We start from the raw sequence: 17,842 nt of genomic DNA, 5'->3' as shown, positions 1-17,842 counted from the left end.
GAATATCGGGCGCTGGAAAAATGATTAGTAGTTGTTTAATGTATTTATATTGTACGCGTTTTGCGATATGGGTCAACACTGTCCAAACGCCCGGTGCGATGAACATTAGATAGTTTCGACATTACTCTATGAAAAATAAGATAATTAGGGCTAGGAAATGGCTTAATAAGTTTTGTAGGAACTCCGGATGATGTATAATCGTTTGGAGGAACGCCTACCATTAATTTGTACATTTGTAAATTTAATTCTAGTATGTTTCCAACTAATTATCTGTCACTTTCGGATGAATATCATTATATGTATATCGTAAAGTATAATTAGGCCTAGGTAAAACGCATATAAACAAACGCTCGCACACATGAACAGTGTTCATATACAATATGTAGATCGACTGCTTGCCTATAATTTTAGACGTATTGTGTGAAAACATGCGTCGCTTTTCGCACACAATAGTTTTGACTGAAAACAACTGTAGCCGCTTTAAAACTGCATAATACCTGCACTTTCATAGTATTCCTTAAACTCTTCAAACACAGACCACGCATCTGTGAATATTTAAAGCTTACGAGCGATTGTTACAAGTAACCTATTTAGTGTTTCTTTAAAAATAGACTATTAAAATAGGCTTTTTCTTTTATGACTCCGCTTCTGATAGTAAAATACATCAAATGTGCCATGTTTTACTGGTCTACATAAAAGTAGGTGAAAATAAAAAATCACTGAAGTTTTCCTTGAGTTTTCCGTTGCTAGAACGGAGATATTGTATTTTTTTTATTTATTAACTCACGTGTCGCTATTAAAGGACGATCCAGGCTGACGAACGCTTAGACACAATTTAATGCACGTTTTTTATTTTGTCATTAACCTTCGAGATGCTCCGGTTTCAATCGACAACGTTTTATTTTAGAACGGTTTACGCGCGGCGTTTTGTTCGGACGAACACTCACTGATATCTAATCACGTGGGAGCCTCCCGCCACAAGCTGGACGTAAATAAAAAAAAGCAAAATTTTCGAATTTCGAATCGAGTTTGACAGTTTTGGCGGGAGCGATGAGCGGTTTAGCGCGGGCGGCGCGCCGAAGAGTTCGCGTCGACTGGACGGGCGGCCTCACAGAAAAAGCTTCTTAGGTTAAATACACCCGATGTGCAATCTATTTATAAAGTTAAGTTGGAGCGTGCAATACTCGTACAGCACGAGTCACAGTGCCTACATCATAATATTTGAAGTTATTAGGTCGGCTGATGAAACACGTCAATGTTTATACTATATTCACGCTAACATAATCGACTTAATACACCTCTTTGACCTATTATAAACTAAATAAGGAATTTATAACGATTATTTTCTTTAAGGGATTCATTAATTTATAAACTTGCAAATTTAATATTTACAAATTACTGTAAGAATTAAGAAACGAAAATTTGCGTCATTCTTTTTTATTCTACTTTATATTGTTGTGTCAGCCTTGAATAAAAATTAAATTTATGGACTTATCAGAATTGTGTTTATGAAACTATGATTCTGACAGAACATCTGAGGCTAACATTTTGGTAAGGTGAAGACTGTGACTTATTTCAGACTAAGAATTCAGGAATAAAATATGTATGGCTTATTTAATTTTGACTTTATTAGATATATTCATATTGTTTGGACAGGTTTAATGAACATTTAAAAATAAATCAGAGGATTAAGCCGAATATTTTAAAATCTCTTAGACAAGACTTTTCTTTTCTACCTCATGGATATTATAAATTACATATCGTATCAAAGGCTCACATAAATAAATGAAATAATAAATAAAGAAACGCGGGAAGTTCTATTATTTTTCATACAAATGTTTGACAACGTTTTATTTGTTGTTTATTACTTGAACAAACATTAGTTTGAACGCTGAGTTCAGTGAACATTCTAGACACTTAAAATACACAAAAAAGTATTGTTTTACTAATTACAAGTTAAATCCGTCAGGAAATGAGGTTTTTAGGTTTCGTCCACTTGGTACTTTGTAAAAAGGCTAATTATTACTGAAACTCTGTCAATTCATTTGAACATTTTCAAAGTTTCGTACACTCTACAAAACTTCACTCTGAATGAAATACTAATTAAAATATTAAATATTTTTTACTCGTCGATGTTGATGTCTATGGGACAAACTTTTTTTTGTTGTAATTCACCTGATTATTGGTTCTGGACGTCCTGGTTTAGGTACATAATTGTGATACTGTTTTTGAATTGACTTTTTTTCTGTTTTGAATTTTATTTGCCCATCTTTCGCGCCTAAACAGCACTCTGTATAAGCAACTTGAGGCAATACTCTATTATATTTTATAAGAAAGTATAATATTAAGAAATAAAGTATTGTATATTCAATTAAAACTAATTTCATCCTCCCACTACAATAATAATAGTACAATTCATTATTCTTCCTAGTACTAAAAATTTGAAAACGTGTATACGTACAGCGATTTTTGGAAAATACTATCACGTCGTCTTTGCATACGATACGATCTTTGATACGGTCTTTGAACGATACGACTTAAACGACTATACAAACACGTTTTCAAATGTTTTATACTAGGGAGAATAATAAAAATGGTATAAATCCATACGAACAATGATATCAAATCACAAAATAAATTTCATAAAAGTTTGTAAATTCATTAATGACAACTTCGGTGAAGCTTTACCTACAGTACGATATCGACATATTATCATTTATCAAACTATCTAGGATCCCTTGCAAAGAACTTGCAAAGAAACATGTACCGTACTCTCAGTTCATATAACGAATCTTTTCCTATTTTTATTTATTATATACCAATGGCGGTACAACCTTAGGTCTGAGCTACAGATTTCTGTATCTATTCTGTGATCCTTCCGTAGACAAGTAGGTGATAAGGTATATTAACCTCATTGTCCTTGTATCACAATGTTTTTCTGCACCGAAGATAAAGATTATAGAATTATTAATTACTTTTAATATGTGAATTTAAAATCTTGCCTTTATTTGGTCTAATCTATTTATTAACATTAACTGGGCGTATAGACAAATTCATTGGCTACGAGAGTATTGATTAGGTACAACACTTTGAGTAACTACTTGTCTCACTAAAAATGTTAATGGACCGACGCGGGATACCAATACTGAAATCAAACGAACCTAAATATTTTAAGGTTATATATAAAAATTTATGTTATATTGAGTGTTTTTGCACAGTACGTAAATGAAATGAAATGATTGAGATGTTAAAAGTTTTTCGTCAAACTCGGAGGCTGTTATCTGCAACTCTATCAGATAAAAACTCCGCAAATATACTAGATTTTCATACTCAAAATATTCAACATCCAGGCCATCCTTTGCTCGTATAAATAAATATTTACCTTATGTCCCTGAGTCGTTGTTTTGTTGTAACAAAAATACTATAAAAAATGATTGCATATATATTTATTTATTTATTAACACTTCGTACATTACAATATAAAAAATTGAACATAAATAAATGAAAAGGAGGACAATTGGTGGCCTTATCGCTTTCAAGCGATCTCTTCCAGGCAACCACTGTGAGTAAAGAAAAAAAAATGTATTAGAGCAATTTGTGGAGCAAATTGCATTGATAGTTGCGTGCCTCTATTTAAGAGACTCGAAGTGTTATCTCTTCCATGTATTTATATATTAGAAATGTCCCTGTTCGTACACAGAAATATACATATTTTTAAATCGAATGTAGTAAGTAGTAGACATGGGGAGAAATTGGCTGTGCCAAAAATAAATTTAGAATTATTTCGGAAAAACGCCTTCTGTATGGCAATTAAAATTTACAATAGATTACCGAAAGAACTTAAAGATCTTCCGACAAGAATCTTTAAAAAGCGACTTAGTGCATTACTTTTAGAAAAAACGTACTACTCAATAAACGATTATTTGTGTGAGACATGGTAATTTATATAAATTTAATTATGTATGATAATTGACTTAATTGATATGAATCTGACTAATAATGTAAAATCTAAACTAAGATAAATTTGCGCGCCACTGTGTGTGGCAGAATATGCGAACGACTGACAATTGTACCACCTTGACATTTTGTACCATATTCGTGCAATGAATAAATTATTATTATTATTAAAGTAATAAATTACATAAAGTTGGCGTGAAATGCAAAATAACATATTAAATATATAATTTAAAAAACTTAACAGGAACAAAAAATAAACTAAACTGATGTATGTATCCTGTATACATATAAACCAAGGAAAACAAAAAGTAAGTAAGTGCAAGATCAGTCTCAGGTCAGTTATAAGGTTAGTACGCAAGTTAGGGATATGACGTGTACAGGTAATGTATGTACAGCAGAAATTTAAAGGAATATAGCGGATCCGACAGACGTTGTCCTGTCTACACGTCTTTAATTTCAAAATTTCAATTTTTAATAAGCCATTTTGATGAAAATTATTATTCAAATGTTATGACAATATCTAACGATCCAGCACATGGTCACACACGATATAACACAATGATAACAAAACTTTTTTTAAATTTCGGGATAGACTAAAATTAAAATTCGAATATTATTTAAAATTTGACACTGCGATGTTAGCGCCGTCTGTCGGATCCAATGTAAAACATTCCAAAATCAACAACAACTAATAAATTGAAAATTAATTAAAAAAACATTTTCCAGCGGACAAAATTGTGAATCTAAACCATTCCCGGATCCCCTTGAACACACACAAAAAATTTCGTCTAAATCGGTCCAGTCGTTTAGGAGGACTTCAGTCACATACACACGCACACAAGAAATATATATATTAAGATAGAGAAGGAGCTAAGCGAATAGTGACGGCAAGTGAATTACATAGCCTAACTGCTGAAACATTAAAGGAATAGCAAAGAAAGGAGGAGTTACGAGATGGGATTTCTAGGATATAGTTTTCGGAAGAGCGTAAGCTATAGTTATTAACATTAATCAGTTAATAACATTAATGGATCCCAAAAATGATTTCAAAGGGTTGAACAGTATGGAATATAGGAGATGGAGAACAATAAGAATATAAGTACTTATTGTACATATCCAATCATTTCCTTACACAATTTTAATTTAAAATAAACTTCTATATGTCGTAGCTGTATTTTATCAGTCACCATTATGCTTAAGACAAAACCCACTATAAATATCATTTGAGGTTCATATATATTAATCGTATTTAATGCTAATAAGTTCTAAGTAAGTCTTGGCTTCTATTTCCTGTGATAAAACATTTCTTCGAAGTAAAATTCCAAACGACCACCTTCTGGTCTTTAAAGTATTCCGCATTGCGGATTCACGGTTAGTTTATATATGAAATAACTTTGAAATTAACTACAAAAACAGGAACCGGTAATAAACGACAAAAGAAATGATGCGTATAAATCATAGAGCTAAAAGCTTGAATGTCAGACGTCAGTTGCGTCAGATAATGTCAGGAGCCGTCAAAACAATATGATCCGGCTAATATTCACACTTGCACACCTAATCGACATTTCTTGGCACTCGTCAACGTCAAGGGCACGAAATTTTCGCTTCGTTCTTAAACTAAACAAAATCTAAAAAATATATGCTTGAACATTCTTATATAAACAGTGTTATTGTAATTGCAAAATGACACTGAATAGGTATAAATTAAATTAAAAAAAAAACCTTTTTCGAGTACTAAATTAAATTACATTATGTTCGTATCATTATGTTTTACACTAGTACTCGATTCATAGTTTTTTATGGAAGGACTGGGAACCCTGACACAGGTTTTTTTTTCTAAAAAAAAACTCCCAAATTTCACACATTAAAAGAATTGTAGTCAACTGAATAAACACACTTTTATTTCATCTCTTTTATTCCATCTGCCCAGTTTCAGTTGGGTGTCCTCTCTCTTTCGCCCACCAGTAACTAATTTAGTGTCAAAGGCATAAAACATCAAATACCATTGATACAATTATTTACGGCACACATATAATTTGATAACCAATAAATTTTTGACAATTTTAGTCTAATTTATAATTTTAAGTCGAAATATATGGTTAAAATTTTCATAGCCATAACAACTACTGTTACTGCAATCCTAGATTTTAGTGTGTAAATAAATAAATAATGAACAATATGATTATACCAATAAATAAATATAAACATAATGTTACTCATACAATAAGACATAAATTATAAGTTACATTTCAGTAGGAACCAGTATGGACTACCAGTTTTTAAAAGGGCTACATTATAGCATAGAAGATAGGGCTACATTATAGGATATAAATTGGTAAATCGTACACAGATTTCATCGTTTGCTGAACTTATTATAAACAAGGGGTTAGGTGAAGTGAGTAGTGCGACTCTCATTTTTAAAGCCGTAGGTTCTATCCCCGTCTGTGCACAAATTAAATTTCTGTCTATATGCGAATTAAAGTTTCACGACCGGTGAAGGAAAAAGTCGTGAGGAAACCCGCACCAAAAAGACAACGGCGTGTGTCAGGCACTTGCCTATTATACTGACAAATGATCATGAAACAGAAACCTGAGGCACAAACCTAAAAATATTTGTTTTAGCTTAGGTGAAGTATCAGCCAAAAATCGTGTTGCATTTTGGCAAAATGCTCAAAACAGCTAAATATGCCAGCGAACGACAACGTAATCCACATTTATAATATTAGAGGGAATATGGAAGCGTGCTTTATAAATACTGCATTACAGTCTTGCCTGAAAGACTATAATATCGAGTGCACTCCAATCTTATATTATTCAAGATCTATGTACAGTCAACGCCAAAAGTCTGTTTGTAAAAATTAGGTTGACACGAAATTTTTGTTTTATTTCGGTGAATGTTTAGTTGAATTTAAATATATTTAATATTTATATCTCTTATTGGTAGCCTAAGAGTCGAGAGTTGATTGTAAAAAATCATTACTACATAGTATACCTGCTACTAAAATAGAACAAATCTAGAAAATACATAGATCTTGAATAAATTGTCAAAAATTCAATTTTCGAAACTTCTTTTTGGATTTACATGACTCTAATCTTAATTCGTTAGTCTTACATTTATTTATCAAAATAAATTTACGTTTAATAGTTCCTTCAATTCGTCTTTTAATAATGATTTTCATTTTTTGTCACTTCATCAAGATTAGATATTATTAAACCTAAGGGAGCTGCCAAGGACCGTATGCTAATAGGTGGTTTCTTTAAGCTGGATTCCCTCTGCCCCACTTCGGGAACTTTAACTTTGAACTTTTTTAGTCTAGATAGTATTCAGAATCTAAGTCAAAAAATATATACACACAAAATGTTAAAATTCAAATTTCATTAATATATCTAGATTCACTTTTATGATAGACAGTACTCATGTATGTCCTTTGTTCGAACAAGTCATGCCGTAATTTATACAATGCTAACAAATATATTGAATAATATTGTGGCAGGTTCAAATTGTGCACCACATGTAATTTTTTGATAACCTCGTGGCTAAACGGATCATAACGTCTGCGGTATCATATTCAATTCCCGGTGCAAAAATGCATAGTGAAGTTCTTGTCTAATCCCGAGAGCTTGAATAATTTCAGACAATAATTATTATATCAAGTTGGTAGCAAGAAAAGTAAAAGACTGCCAGTTCGATATGTCAAAATTTTTATAAGAACGAAGAAGAGTGAAGCCGGTGACAACGTTGAAAAATGTTGAATAGTTTTACTTCAGAAAGAAGTCAAATTGCAAATAAAACATTTCATTCGTATTTATAAGAAGCGAAACCCATATTTGCTGAAACGTCTTTTCAATATCCTGAAGTATTACTGGATTACACCCTGTCTTTTGGACTTTTTGCTGTGAGCCGGTCATTTGACATCATTGAAATGGAGCCACTGACTGAGGAACTGGACTTAAAATGTCGAATTCATTTTTCCTTTCTTTCTATTTTATTAAAACAGTTTAGATGATGTTCCAAAACGTAACTAAGGATTAATGGTACGTGCGGAAAAGTTAAGAAGTCGGCCTATATAAATGGAAACTATGTTAATGTTTGTGCGGTCGACATTATTGTCGCTGGTCGCCACATGTGGACACGGAACAGGTCCATGGTGCACTCTTTAGCGGGGCAAAGTATTTATTTATTTACAGTGAAAATAAATACGAAACAGAATCTTTTTTGTACATCTTAATATCAAAATCAAATTTATTTCAGACTAAGCTTTCAACAATCTTCATGATATTTTAATTAGATTTACCCAAATAGCAAGCATCTCTTGATGCATATCTTGGTACGATCTTTCCTATCATAATAGGCCTTGGCCAAATGTAGTGATCAAATGAAAGTCTCATCGTCCTCAAAATTTATCACTGTAATAAGAGAGGCACTGGTCAGGAACTGGTGGAAACAGATTCCGTTCCAGATGTCTCCTTGCTCACCACAACACACATACATTAGCGCGTAATCATAGTACGCGTATTATTTATAACAATTCATATAGATCTGTTAATTATCCACTGATTTCAGCATCGATTAATCTGTTGGGCATTGTTCAAACTAATGTATACAATTATCTAGACACATTGTGTTGGCTGTCGAGATGGCTTCATTTCATCTTATCGCTGTAAGCATATGCCTTGCATCCATTTTCCAGCATGGGTGCACCTGGGCACGCGTCAATATGACATATCGTCCTATTTTGAAGCCACATGTTAAAGTCATTACTTCTCATTACACGACTGCCTTCCATGTGTCGTTTGTTTTAATCGTTTTTGTGATTGTGCCAAAATTTTCGCAATATACCAACATTTACTATATTTTCTCAAGGAAAGATAGCATTTTTTTAAATTTATTCATTAGTTAGGACTGTTTTATGAGTATCTCATGAAGTGACTTCAAAACCCAAAAAGATGGGTTTTAGCAAATTATTTTCTAATGACGATTATATATCAGCCTTGACTTGCTTAAGCTATCGCGGAATATGGTTAAAAGGGTATTATTTATATTAAGAAAATCAACACCGCTAAATCGCCATGAGCATACCCCACACAGACTCTCCCGTACAAACTGTCACTTTTACACCATCACACAACACATCCGAATTGGGTATTACATAGTTGAAGGTATTTTTTTTCCTTTTTGTAAATGTTTAAACATATTTGTATTTGTTATGTATTTCATCATTGGCTATATCTTAAGTATATTTTTTGGTTAAATAGTTAGCTGTATTATTACGTCAAATTAATAAGTGTAGGTTTACATTTCGATTAGTTTTTTAAACACCCATACAAAACAAAATATATACGTAAGCTTATAAGAAATTTCTTTATGGCGTAAAATAAAGGTTACATTTAGATACTAATAAACTTAATTAAACTCTTTAACCATATAAACAAGACTGATCTACTAAAATTACTTTAATAAAATTGTGCTAGGAATCACGTCATTTTACCTATATCATATAAATGGCGAATTCTTTTCAAATAAACATTAAGCATTTTTATTTTTCGCTTACCGTAAAAGGATTAAGACATTAAGGTATTTGTAGGGATGATATTCACTTTCATAAGTAATTGGATACATTCGTGCAAGAGAAGCCGCGCTGAGAGCATTAACTCATCAAAAACCAATCAGTACACTTAACAAAACTGTTCTGTGAGTCACCGTTTGCCAACATTTTTTATACAACAAAACACTATTTTGTAAAACTCCATTATAAAAGTCTAACACTGAAATTTATAATGTGTGTGTAGCTTTTTGTTTCCTTCAAATACACAAGATTTATCGTGGGCATTGCAAGCAAGAACACATTTTTTGTAAATTATATCCCATCTTTATATATTTATATGTAACCTCTGTGCTTGTTTATCACAAATGAATCACAGATCGAGCGATATTAAGGATTTTTAGTCAACGTATGTTAAGTCAATTATAATATTGTATTATTATGTTAACTAATCTAATAAATATTTAAACAATATATTTATAAATGTAGGTCTATTCGTTAGCTAAGGTTTTTCAGTCCTATACTTGCCTTATTCAATCGTAAACTAAGTAGCATTATTTATCTGTAGACTATAAAAATTGTTATATTATAGATAATTGAGGACGACCTATGGATCCCTCAGAACTGTCAAATATTTACTCAAAACTCTTAGTTATATAAAATGTTTATGAACTTTTATACAGGACCAATCCTGAAAGCACAGGTCCTGAATAACGATCCTATTGCAGTAATCCAGATACAATATCAAGTCTGCGGTTACAACGGATACAAAATAAAAGTGTACATTCAGATCTAAAGGCTTCCTTTGTCTGCGTTTGAATTAGTCTATAACCCTTGATAGTGTTTTGTTTTCATAAAAAAATCGATCTTATTTTATAGGATAGAACGGAAGGAGATTCTTTATAACTTATGCTTTAATATACAAGTTATTTATTTCAATACAAAATATTAACGTTTTTCGAGAATTTTCTTTAAACTTAAAAAAACTTAGTCCAAGTCTACGAGTGATAAAATATTGATAATTGAGTTAATTAATTTGTTCTTAAATACTTCATTAATACATCGTCTGGGTATTTCGTCAAAGACTTGGCCAAATTAGCCATTATATTGGACAAGTTACTAACTTTTTTCTTTACAAATCCAATATATTTTTGCCCGTCAATGGCCCCAGAAAACTAATAAAGTTATAGTTCAAAGGATGTTTTGTTTACAATCAGTAAACCTTTCAAAGAATATTAAAAAGACACTTAGTAATAGTACTATATGATTGATTTCCTCTCAGATACCAATAAATTACTTATTTTGCAAATATCCATAGAGATTTTTTTTATAGTATAGGGGGCAAATGGATCGAAGGATCACCTGTAGTTAATTGATACCGCTGCCCATGGACACTCTCATTGCCAGAGGGCTTGCGAGTGCGTTGCTGGTCTTTTAAGAATTTATACGCTCTTTTCTTGAAGGATCACAAGTCAAATTAGTTCGAAAATACCTCAGTGGGCAGCTAGTTCCGCATAGTGGTGGTGCACGGCAAAAACTGCCTTGAAAAACGCTCAGCTATGGAACGGCGGACTTCGAGATGATTCGGGTGGAATTTTTTATTCTACCTTGACGTTCGATGATGAAATTCAGCTGCAGGCAATCCGAATATCTCCTCTCCATGGAAATTCGGTAGAAAGATATCTAGACCACGCCGAAGGATCAATCTGCTCGGAGAGGGTTTGGTCGTCGGCGATTCGAACCGCTTTTTGTTATAAATAAAATAATCTTCAAATAACTTATGAATTGCATATTTCTTGTCAAAAACATGTATTGATGAAAAGACAAAGAATGTCGCTATTCTACTTTAATATGGTGGTTTTTCAGCCAGCTTTTAATACATTTTGGGCTTTAATTATATTTTTATAATCTAAACAAAAGCAAAAATAACGAATACGTACGCGAACGTCATGGCTCATTGTTTACGCGAAAAATTGAGTGTTTATTGATTGATAATTAATAGACTGTTAAAAATCTAATACATAATAATTATTATGTTTTAAAAACATAATTTTATTTATTTATTTCAGAAATACACACATCTTTACAGCCTATGCCAATACGATAATGTCGAGAAACTTTTAATAAAATATAATACATAATATACACAATATCGCTACTGTGAATTCACTCTGCGAAGATACAAATACGTCGATAGTGTCGGAGACAGCATTCAGTAGGCGCAACGTCCTGGATAACGGGGAGCTGTGCAACAGACTAGTTCTTGTCTTTGGTATCGCAAATAACCTAGGCCTTCGCCGTCGCCCATATCCCTTAGGTACTAAGAAACCCAGTACTTGGAGTACACTCGGGTTGCACACACACCTCAAAACTGTCAGTGCGTTATAGGCCAACTGTAAGTCCCGTCAGGTTTCAAATTTATTGTACCCCACCATTCCCAAGACAAATAATGTTGGGTACATTAAGGGATAGTAGGGATAGACACCATACAGTTGTTATAGATGTGTCGTGTAAATTTAGTATGCGCTCCACCACAAGGCAGTATCTTCTTTCAGAGCCCAAACAGACGAGTTTCACTCCAACATACTTCAAATCAGAGCGTTAATAATATTTAATTCCATCCATTTCGTTTTAAAAAATTAAAACTGTTTCCTCATAGTTTGGTCTCTTAATAAACCTTTTTATCTTTCAACTAACCAAAGTTTTGTGTTTTAATGGACTAGAGCTGACTTACCTGCAAGAAGAGTGTGAAAGCCACCCACTGGTAGTACTTCCCGTAGCGTCGTGGCGAGTTTCCAGAACTCCTGACACCAGGATAGGCACCGGCCTCACCAGCTACCGTAAACGTTGAATGTATCCAGCAGTAGGTGTTCAGAACGTCTTCTGGTATGTCCCTGTCATAAATACTTTTTTGCTAAATTGTGCTTTGCATCCAGAAAACTAGTGTTTATTATGTTCTTGCATAGTAAAACTTCGAAAACTAAATTAGAGTAGAACTGTTTACAAGCTTAATTAGGTATTGTTTAAAAATAAAGAAAAAATATACCAAAGGAATTTGAAGTTCTTAAAATTAATGAAATGGAGACGGAAATTTCAGAATTAGATTTAACGTTTAGATAAAAAAAATTACAGGGAAATGTTATGCAACAACATGACAATTAATCTAACGATAATGTTTATACAGACTGATTCTAAGCCTGCCCATTTAACATGACTAAGCAGATTTGCATGTAATTTCAGAGCGGAAAAATATTACCTTAGTTATATTTTTATGCAAATAGATACCTGGAGAAAATTAAACAAAGAAGGTACATTCGATAGTGATAAATTGGTTACATCAACAGCAACAAAAAGGTTATATATACCCATCCCAAAACATTTTACATTGATCGTAAAATTTATATTTTAAGCTATATTGACTGGCCACCAAATATAATAAAAACAACGATTTAACATTATTGTAAATGGAATGGAATGGAATATTAATAAATTAATTTCACGTTGAGTTGCAAAAGTATATTATCGTTACTATTGGAGTTACTTGGAGTAATAACCGTGATTTTGTTTTATTATTTCGCTCAAACCCATTTATTTTAAAGTTGACAATAGCGCCATCTAGTTTACAACTATAAAACTTCGTAGTGTCTCTGCAGTTTGCACTAATGTCACTCACCTTGTATGAATGCAATCTATAGGATTGCCCACGAGATGGCGTGTTGTTAGAGCTGCGCTGGCAGCAAGCAATGCTGCCGTAGTGGCTCCACAGTGTAGGCGAAATGCTATTGAGTCGATTTTGGGATTTATCCCTTGCTGAAATATCAGAAAATTGTTAGTACCTTTATTAACCCCCGACGTAAAGAGAGGGTTTTGTAGTTTAACCAGTATGTGGCACCGTAGCCCCTAAGCGGGTAAAGAATTTGAAAGCAGTAATTTAATAAGCTATTTTAATTAAATGAAACTTTAATTAATTATATTGCGTAAGTATACGTAAGCTATATGTATATGTTTATCTATCAAAATATTTAATATAATGAATTGTATACTTGGTTGTGGACTGAATCAATTCATTCAATTCAATTCAGCTCAGTGTATTTTTACCTAGATTTAAAATTTCATATATATCTACTGTGTATTTCGATGTCAAAACTTTATAAAATCATGTCTTCATTTTTGTTTGTAGGAATTCAAATATTTAATTAATTTCTTATTTATTAACACTTCGTTGCATTACAAAAAAAGAAAAAAAATATTAAACATAATTTAATGAAAAGCAACTGGCGGTCTTATCGATTTAGAGCGATTTCTTCCAGACAACCACTGTGAGTAAAGGAAAAAACCACTGTGATTAAATTACATGAGGTAGACAAGAAGTGCAAAAATACATATTACAAATATGATAGGAAGAAGAATATATTTGAGTTATATAACGCATAAAAACAGACCTAAAATTTTACAAAGTTTCATTTTCATTCTATAGAAGAAAACGCTTAGTTAGGCAAAAATACCCATTATGATTACCCAAATCGCGGTTGGCCAACCTCGAAAACCAGAGACAATAGACACCACATTATTATTGTCCTTGACATTTTAAATATCTTTTCTGTCATTTCAATCGACGTATAATAGATTTTTGTTTCTCGTGGGCTCAACTACGAAACTCGTGGGCTTATTCTTTGAATTCTTCTTTCTTCTTATCCTCTAGATTTATTTCTTAGGTCTCAAGCGAAAATTTTGAAGATTATCTTAGATTTCTTTAATTGATTTCAAGGCAAAAACATTACTGTTATATTTACTGTTTAACATACTTTACATCTAATTACACGAATATACCGAAAATGCTGGGTTGTATTAGGATAAATGCAGGGAGTGTAAATAGTAGCTCTTTAAGGGGTAATAATTTATCAGAACATAGTTTATTTAATACAACACAGCATCCAGCGAGTAGCGGTTAATTCAGTGTATCCTATCTTAGCCCTTCAAAAATGCTTATCATGTATACACACATAAAAAAATGCTAAAAAATATATGGATAATTTTAAGAAATTTTCCAATAGCCCAGTTCAAAGCAACAACAACAGTAACAATCCAAATTCCTCTGTGCACAGAGCACATATACAGCAGATGGGAATTTGGATTATGTTGTAATGTCCAGTCAATAAAAATCTTTACTTTTTTGGTCAATAGACTATTTTCACTAGATGTAGTTAAGCCCACTCACCCCTCCAGCGAGTAGCGCGTAGATGCTGGTGAGGATCTCCATGGGCCTGCGCGGGTGTGCAGCGCGCTCACGCCGCCGCCACGCGCCGCCCGCCCCCCGCGCGCCGCCCACACCGCGCCCGCGCCGCCCCCACGCAACACCTGACTCTCTGCCACACACATATAACATGATTTCAACACCATCGAAGAAAAATTGCCAATCCTGATGTAAAAATTAAATTTATTATGTAACATTTTAATTTGATAAAGCAGTATTGACAATATACGCAAAACTACTTTAATAATGTGTAGAAAAGCGTAGAACCATCAATTGTTAAATTATTCCTATTTCAAAACTAGCCTTCGATCAAGCTAAAATTAGATCAGTTTGTACATCAGAATTAGAACGAGTTCTTTCATACTAGAGATGGTGTAAATTAGAAAAAAAGAAGTTATTATGAAAAATCTAAACTACAAATAATTATAGGGACCTAATTCAAATATTAATATTTAATATTATAATATCATTGTGGAGGACAATCAATAGTTTTTGATAAATCAGGCTCATCAAATCGGCAATCCATGATTTGTCTAATTCCTAGGGTTTTATTACTATAAGCAGTTAAATAAAACTCCATTAACGACAATTCCAATGTCGAACGCTGTAACGACATCGGCGCTGACGAGAATTTCATAAAATTATTCGAAGCTATGTAAATAATATTAATTATTGACTTGTATATCTCTTAAAGAAGCTTTATTTTAGTTACATTTGACTTTAAAAAGTACATTTTATGTAAAGGGATAGAATGTAATTTGATGCATATTTGTGACATAAACAAAACAAAACATGGTGTGAAATATTCTGATCATGCCTTCGAAATACTCTAAAATGTTTAAACAAGAGAAGTCATTTGTCTCTTTTTATCAAAGTATTAACACAATTTGAGAGATAAAGTTATTTAGTTAAAAGAGAGAAATTTTACTGCTCTTGTTTCTAAGGGAGAAGTGGCTACACAACACTGATTAGGAATCACAACTTCTTTGGATTAAAAGGTAAATATTTTAATAGCATGCTTTATCTAGTTCAATTAATACTTAATTAAGGATCAAATGACTTGAAACGTGCAATTAGTCAAACAAAAATATTAGGTTTCATTTTTAACTGTATAAAGCGAATAATAGTTTTAAATGTTTGACGTTTACTAAAGCCGAGTGAGCACGAAACATGCAATAATTGAGGAATATGACCACGGCATGCGACTTGCAACACTCACCAAACAAATGATTACGAAATCCAACAATGGCGCGAATTCAAATAAAATTTGGTAACGAAAGTTTAGAGAGCGAAGATTAACTGCCGCTCGAGCTAAGCCTCAGTGAGAACTAAAAACACAAAATCCAGAACACCAGTACAGATTCACAGATAAACCAACGCATTTTATCAACCGACGAAATATATATTTTCAACACGACAGTTATACGCAAATTAATTGTACCCTGAACGATGGCTACAATAAAATGATTATTTACATTCTCGTTAAATTACAAACGGACGGAACATTAACCTCTTGATGTAGGTTGGCAGTAACAGTTTAAAAAATGAATAACGCAACGTTTCTCAAATCCCACGGAACATCGATTTTCACATTATGTACCAGCAAAAATCGAATTTGGATACTCTCCAAAGTGTCCACTTTGTGTTGATTAATGTATTGCATGGAAGCTTTATAGTTAAACACCTCATTAAATTTTCTTGTTTACTATAAACGCATGGCATTTTAAAAGAGGTCATGGCCGTAGTTTTACGCCTAGTGTGATCCCGTAAAACTTTCTTTCGCAACTTTTCTATTTAAGCACGATTGACGTCTGAGACCTACAAAGCATTAAACGATGTTCGTTTACATTAAAATTTAACACAATAACCGAGTTTAAAGCGGATATTATATAAATAAAGATTGTAAACACTGTCAAAAGCTGCCCACGTGTCAACATCCAAAGAAGATTGACGGCAGAACAACTGCGTTGATTTGTTTAGAAAAATACTCTTTGTATGTGATAACCCGTGACTCAGAAATATATCGGGATCTCGGTCAAACGTCTGCCGAATGGTATGATCTGATGGTGTTTATGTAATTTAATGGGCAATTATCAAGTTCTTTGAAAGTCAAAATCAAACATTGAGAGCTATTGTGGTTCTGGTGGGAAAAATAATGTTATTAAAGTACTACAAAAGACGACGACGTTTTTAGTTCCAGGCTTAACACGTTTTTGATTACAATTTTTTTAGAAAAATTACTTAATATGTAATTATAAAATGCTGAAACAAAATGTATGTAAAAAAATTGTGCAATACATAAAAATCTCATTCCGACTGTTCTGCATAGAACCCTGACTAGAAAATAAAATATTAGCGTCAGACGCATTTTATAATTTAAACATCTACTAAGAACAGGCTCTTAGAAATTACAGCCATATCGATAACTTGGGATTACGTCGGAACATTTTGTATTTTTTTTAACGCATCATCGAGTGAGTCGAGTCGCAATATCTATTTAATCTTAATCTTGAAAATAAAATGAAAGTTTCAGTTTATGTCAAAGCCGCAAGTCATCTATATGATCATGATGCATATTATATCTGATTTCAGCTTATCTATTCGTTTATCGATTGTAGCATCTGCATTTACCTACCACGAAACTACATACCTTGGTTAAATCCAGACCTTGAACTAGAAATAATTCGCTAATGAACCGTCTACTAAAAATAACTTTTCACCTTTAGAATATGTTCTATCTTTACCACGTTCCGTCTAAAATACGTGGATATATTTCTCCTTATCAATCAATTATCTAGCACGTTTAGGTTATAACAAGGATTATATTATCATGATCTCGCAAAATCTGCCGTCATAAGCCGCCAGTTATGCTGCCTAGCTATTTTGCTTTGCCATATAAATTAATGTTCTATTTGTCTTTGACTTTGGATACATAGCATATACATAAACACATGAACAATTCATTTACTATGATAGCGTTCGATGACAAAGGGTACTGATAGAAGACATTTGCAGGATATATTAGTATAGCCATACGTAATACATGACTCATTAATGGAGTAAATGCACGACAAGACTATAAATTGAG

General features: G+C 32.6%; 1 protein-coding gene across 10 annotated transcripts in view; it reads right to left on the bottom strand.

Annotated features, from left to right (window-relative positions):
* The window catches only part of LOC110991852 (innexin shaking-B), a 101,453-nt gene that overhangs the window by 57,327 nt on the left and 26,284 nt on the right, over positions 1–17,842 (bottom strand). For 3 of the 10 annotated variants that reach the window (XM_022257386.2, XM_022257392.2, XM_022257390.2), the window contains exon 1: positions 866–1,098. Coding sequence is in view for 2 of the 10 variants with exons in the window: in XM_022257393.2 (XP_022113085.2) it covers positions 12,235–12,394; positions 13,174–13,310; positions 14,719–14,866 (445 nt within the window). In the remaining 8 variants the exon portion in view is untranslated. Of the gene's footprint in view, positions 1–787; positions 1,099–12,234; positions 12,395–13,173; positions 13,311–14,718; positions 14,867–17,842 lie in introns of those variants that run through there. The other 7 variants (XM_022257388.2, XM_022257387.2, XM_022257391.2 and 4 more) reach the window with 3 other exon arrangements.

The sequence above is a fragment of the Pieris rapae genome, chromosome 2, assembly GCF_905147795.1.
Source record: "Pieris rapae chromosome 2, ilPieRapa1.1, whole genome shotgun sequence".
In the NCBI taxonomy this organism is placed as follows: Eukaryota; Metazoa; Arthropoda; class Insecta; order Lepidoptera; family Pieridae; genus Pieris; species Pieris rapae.
Note: the sequence above shows the minus strand (reverse complement) of the source record. Positions and strands in the feature narration are given on the sequence as shown.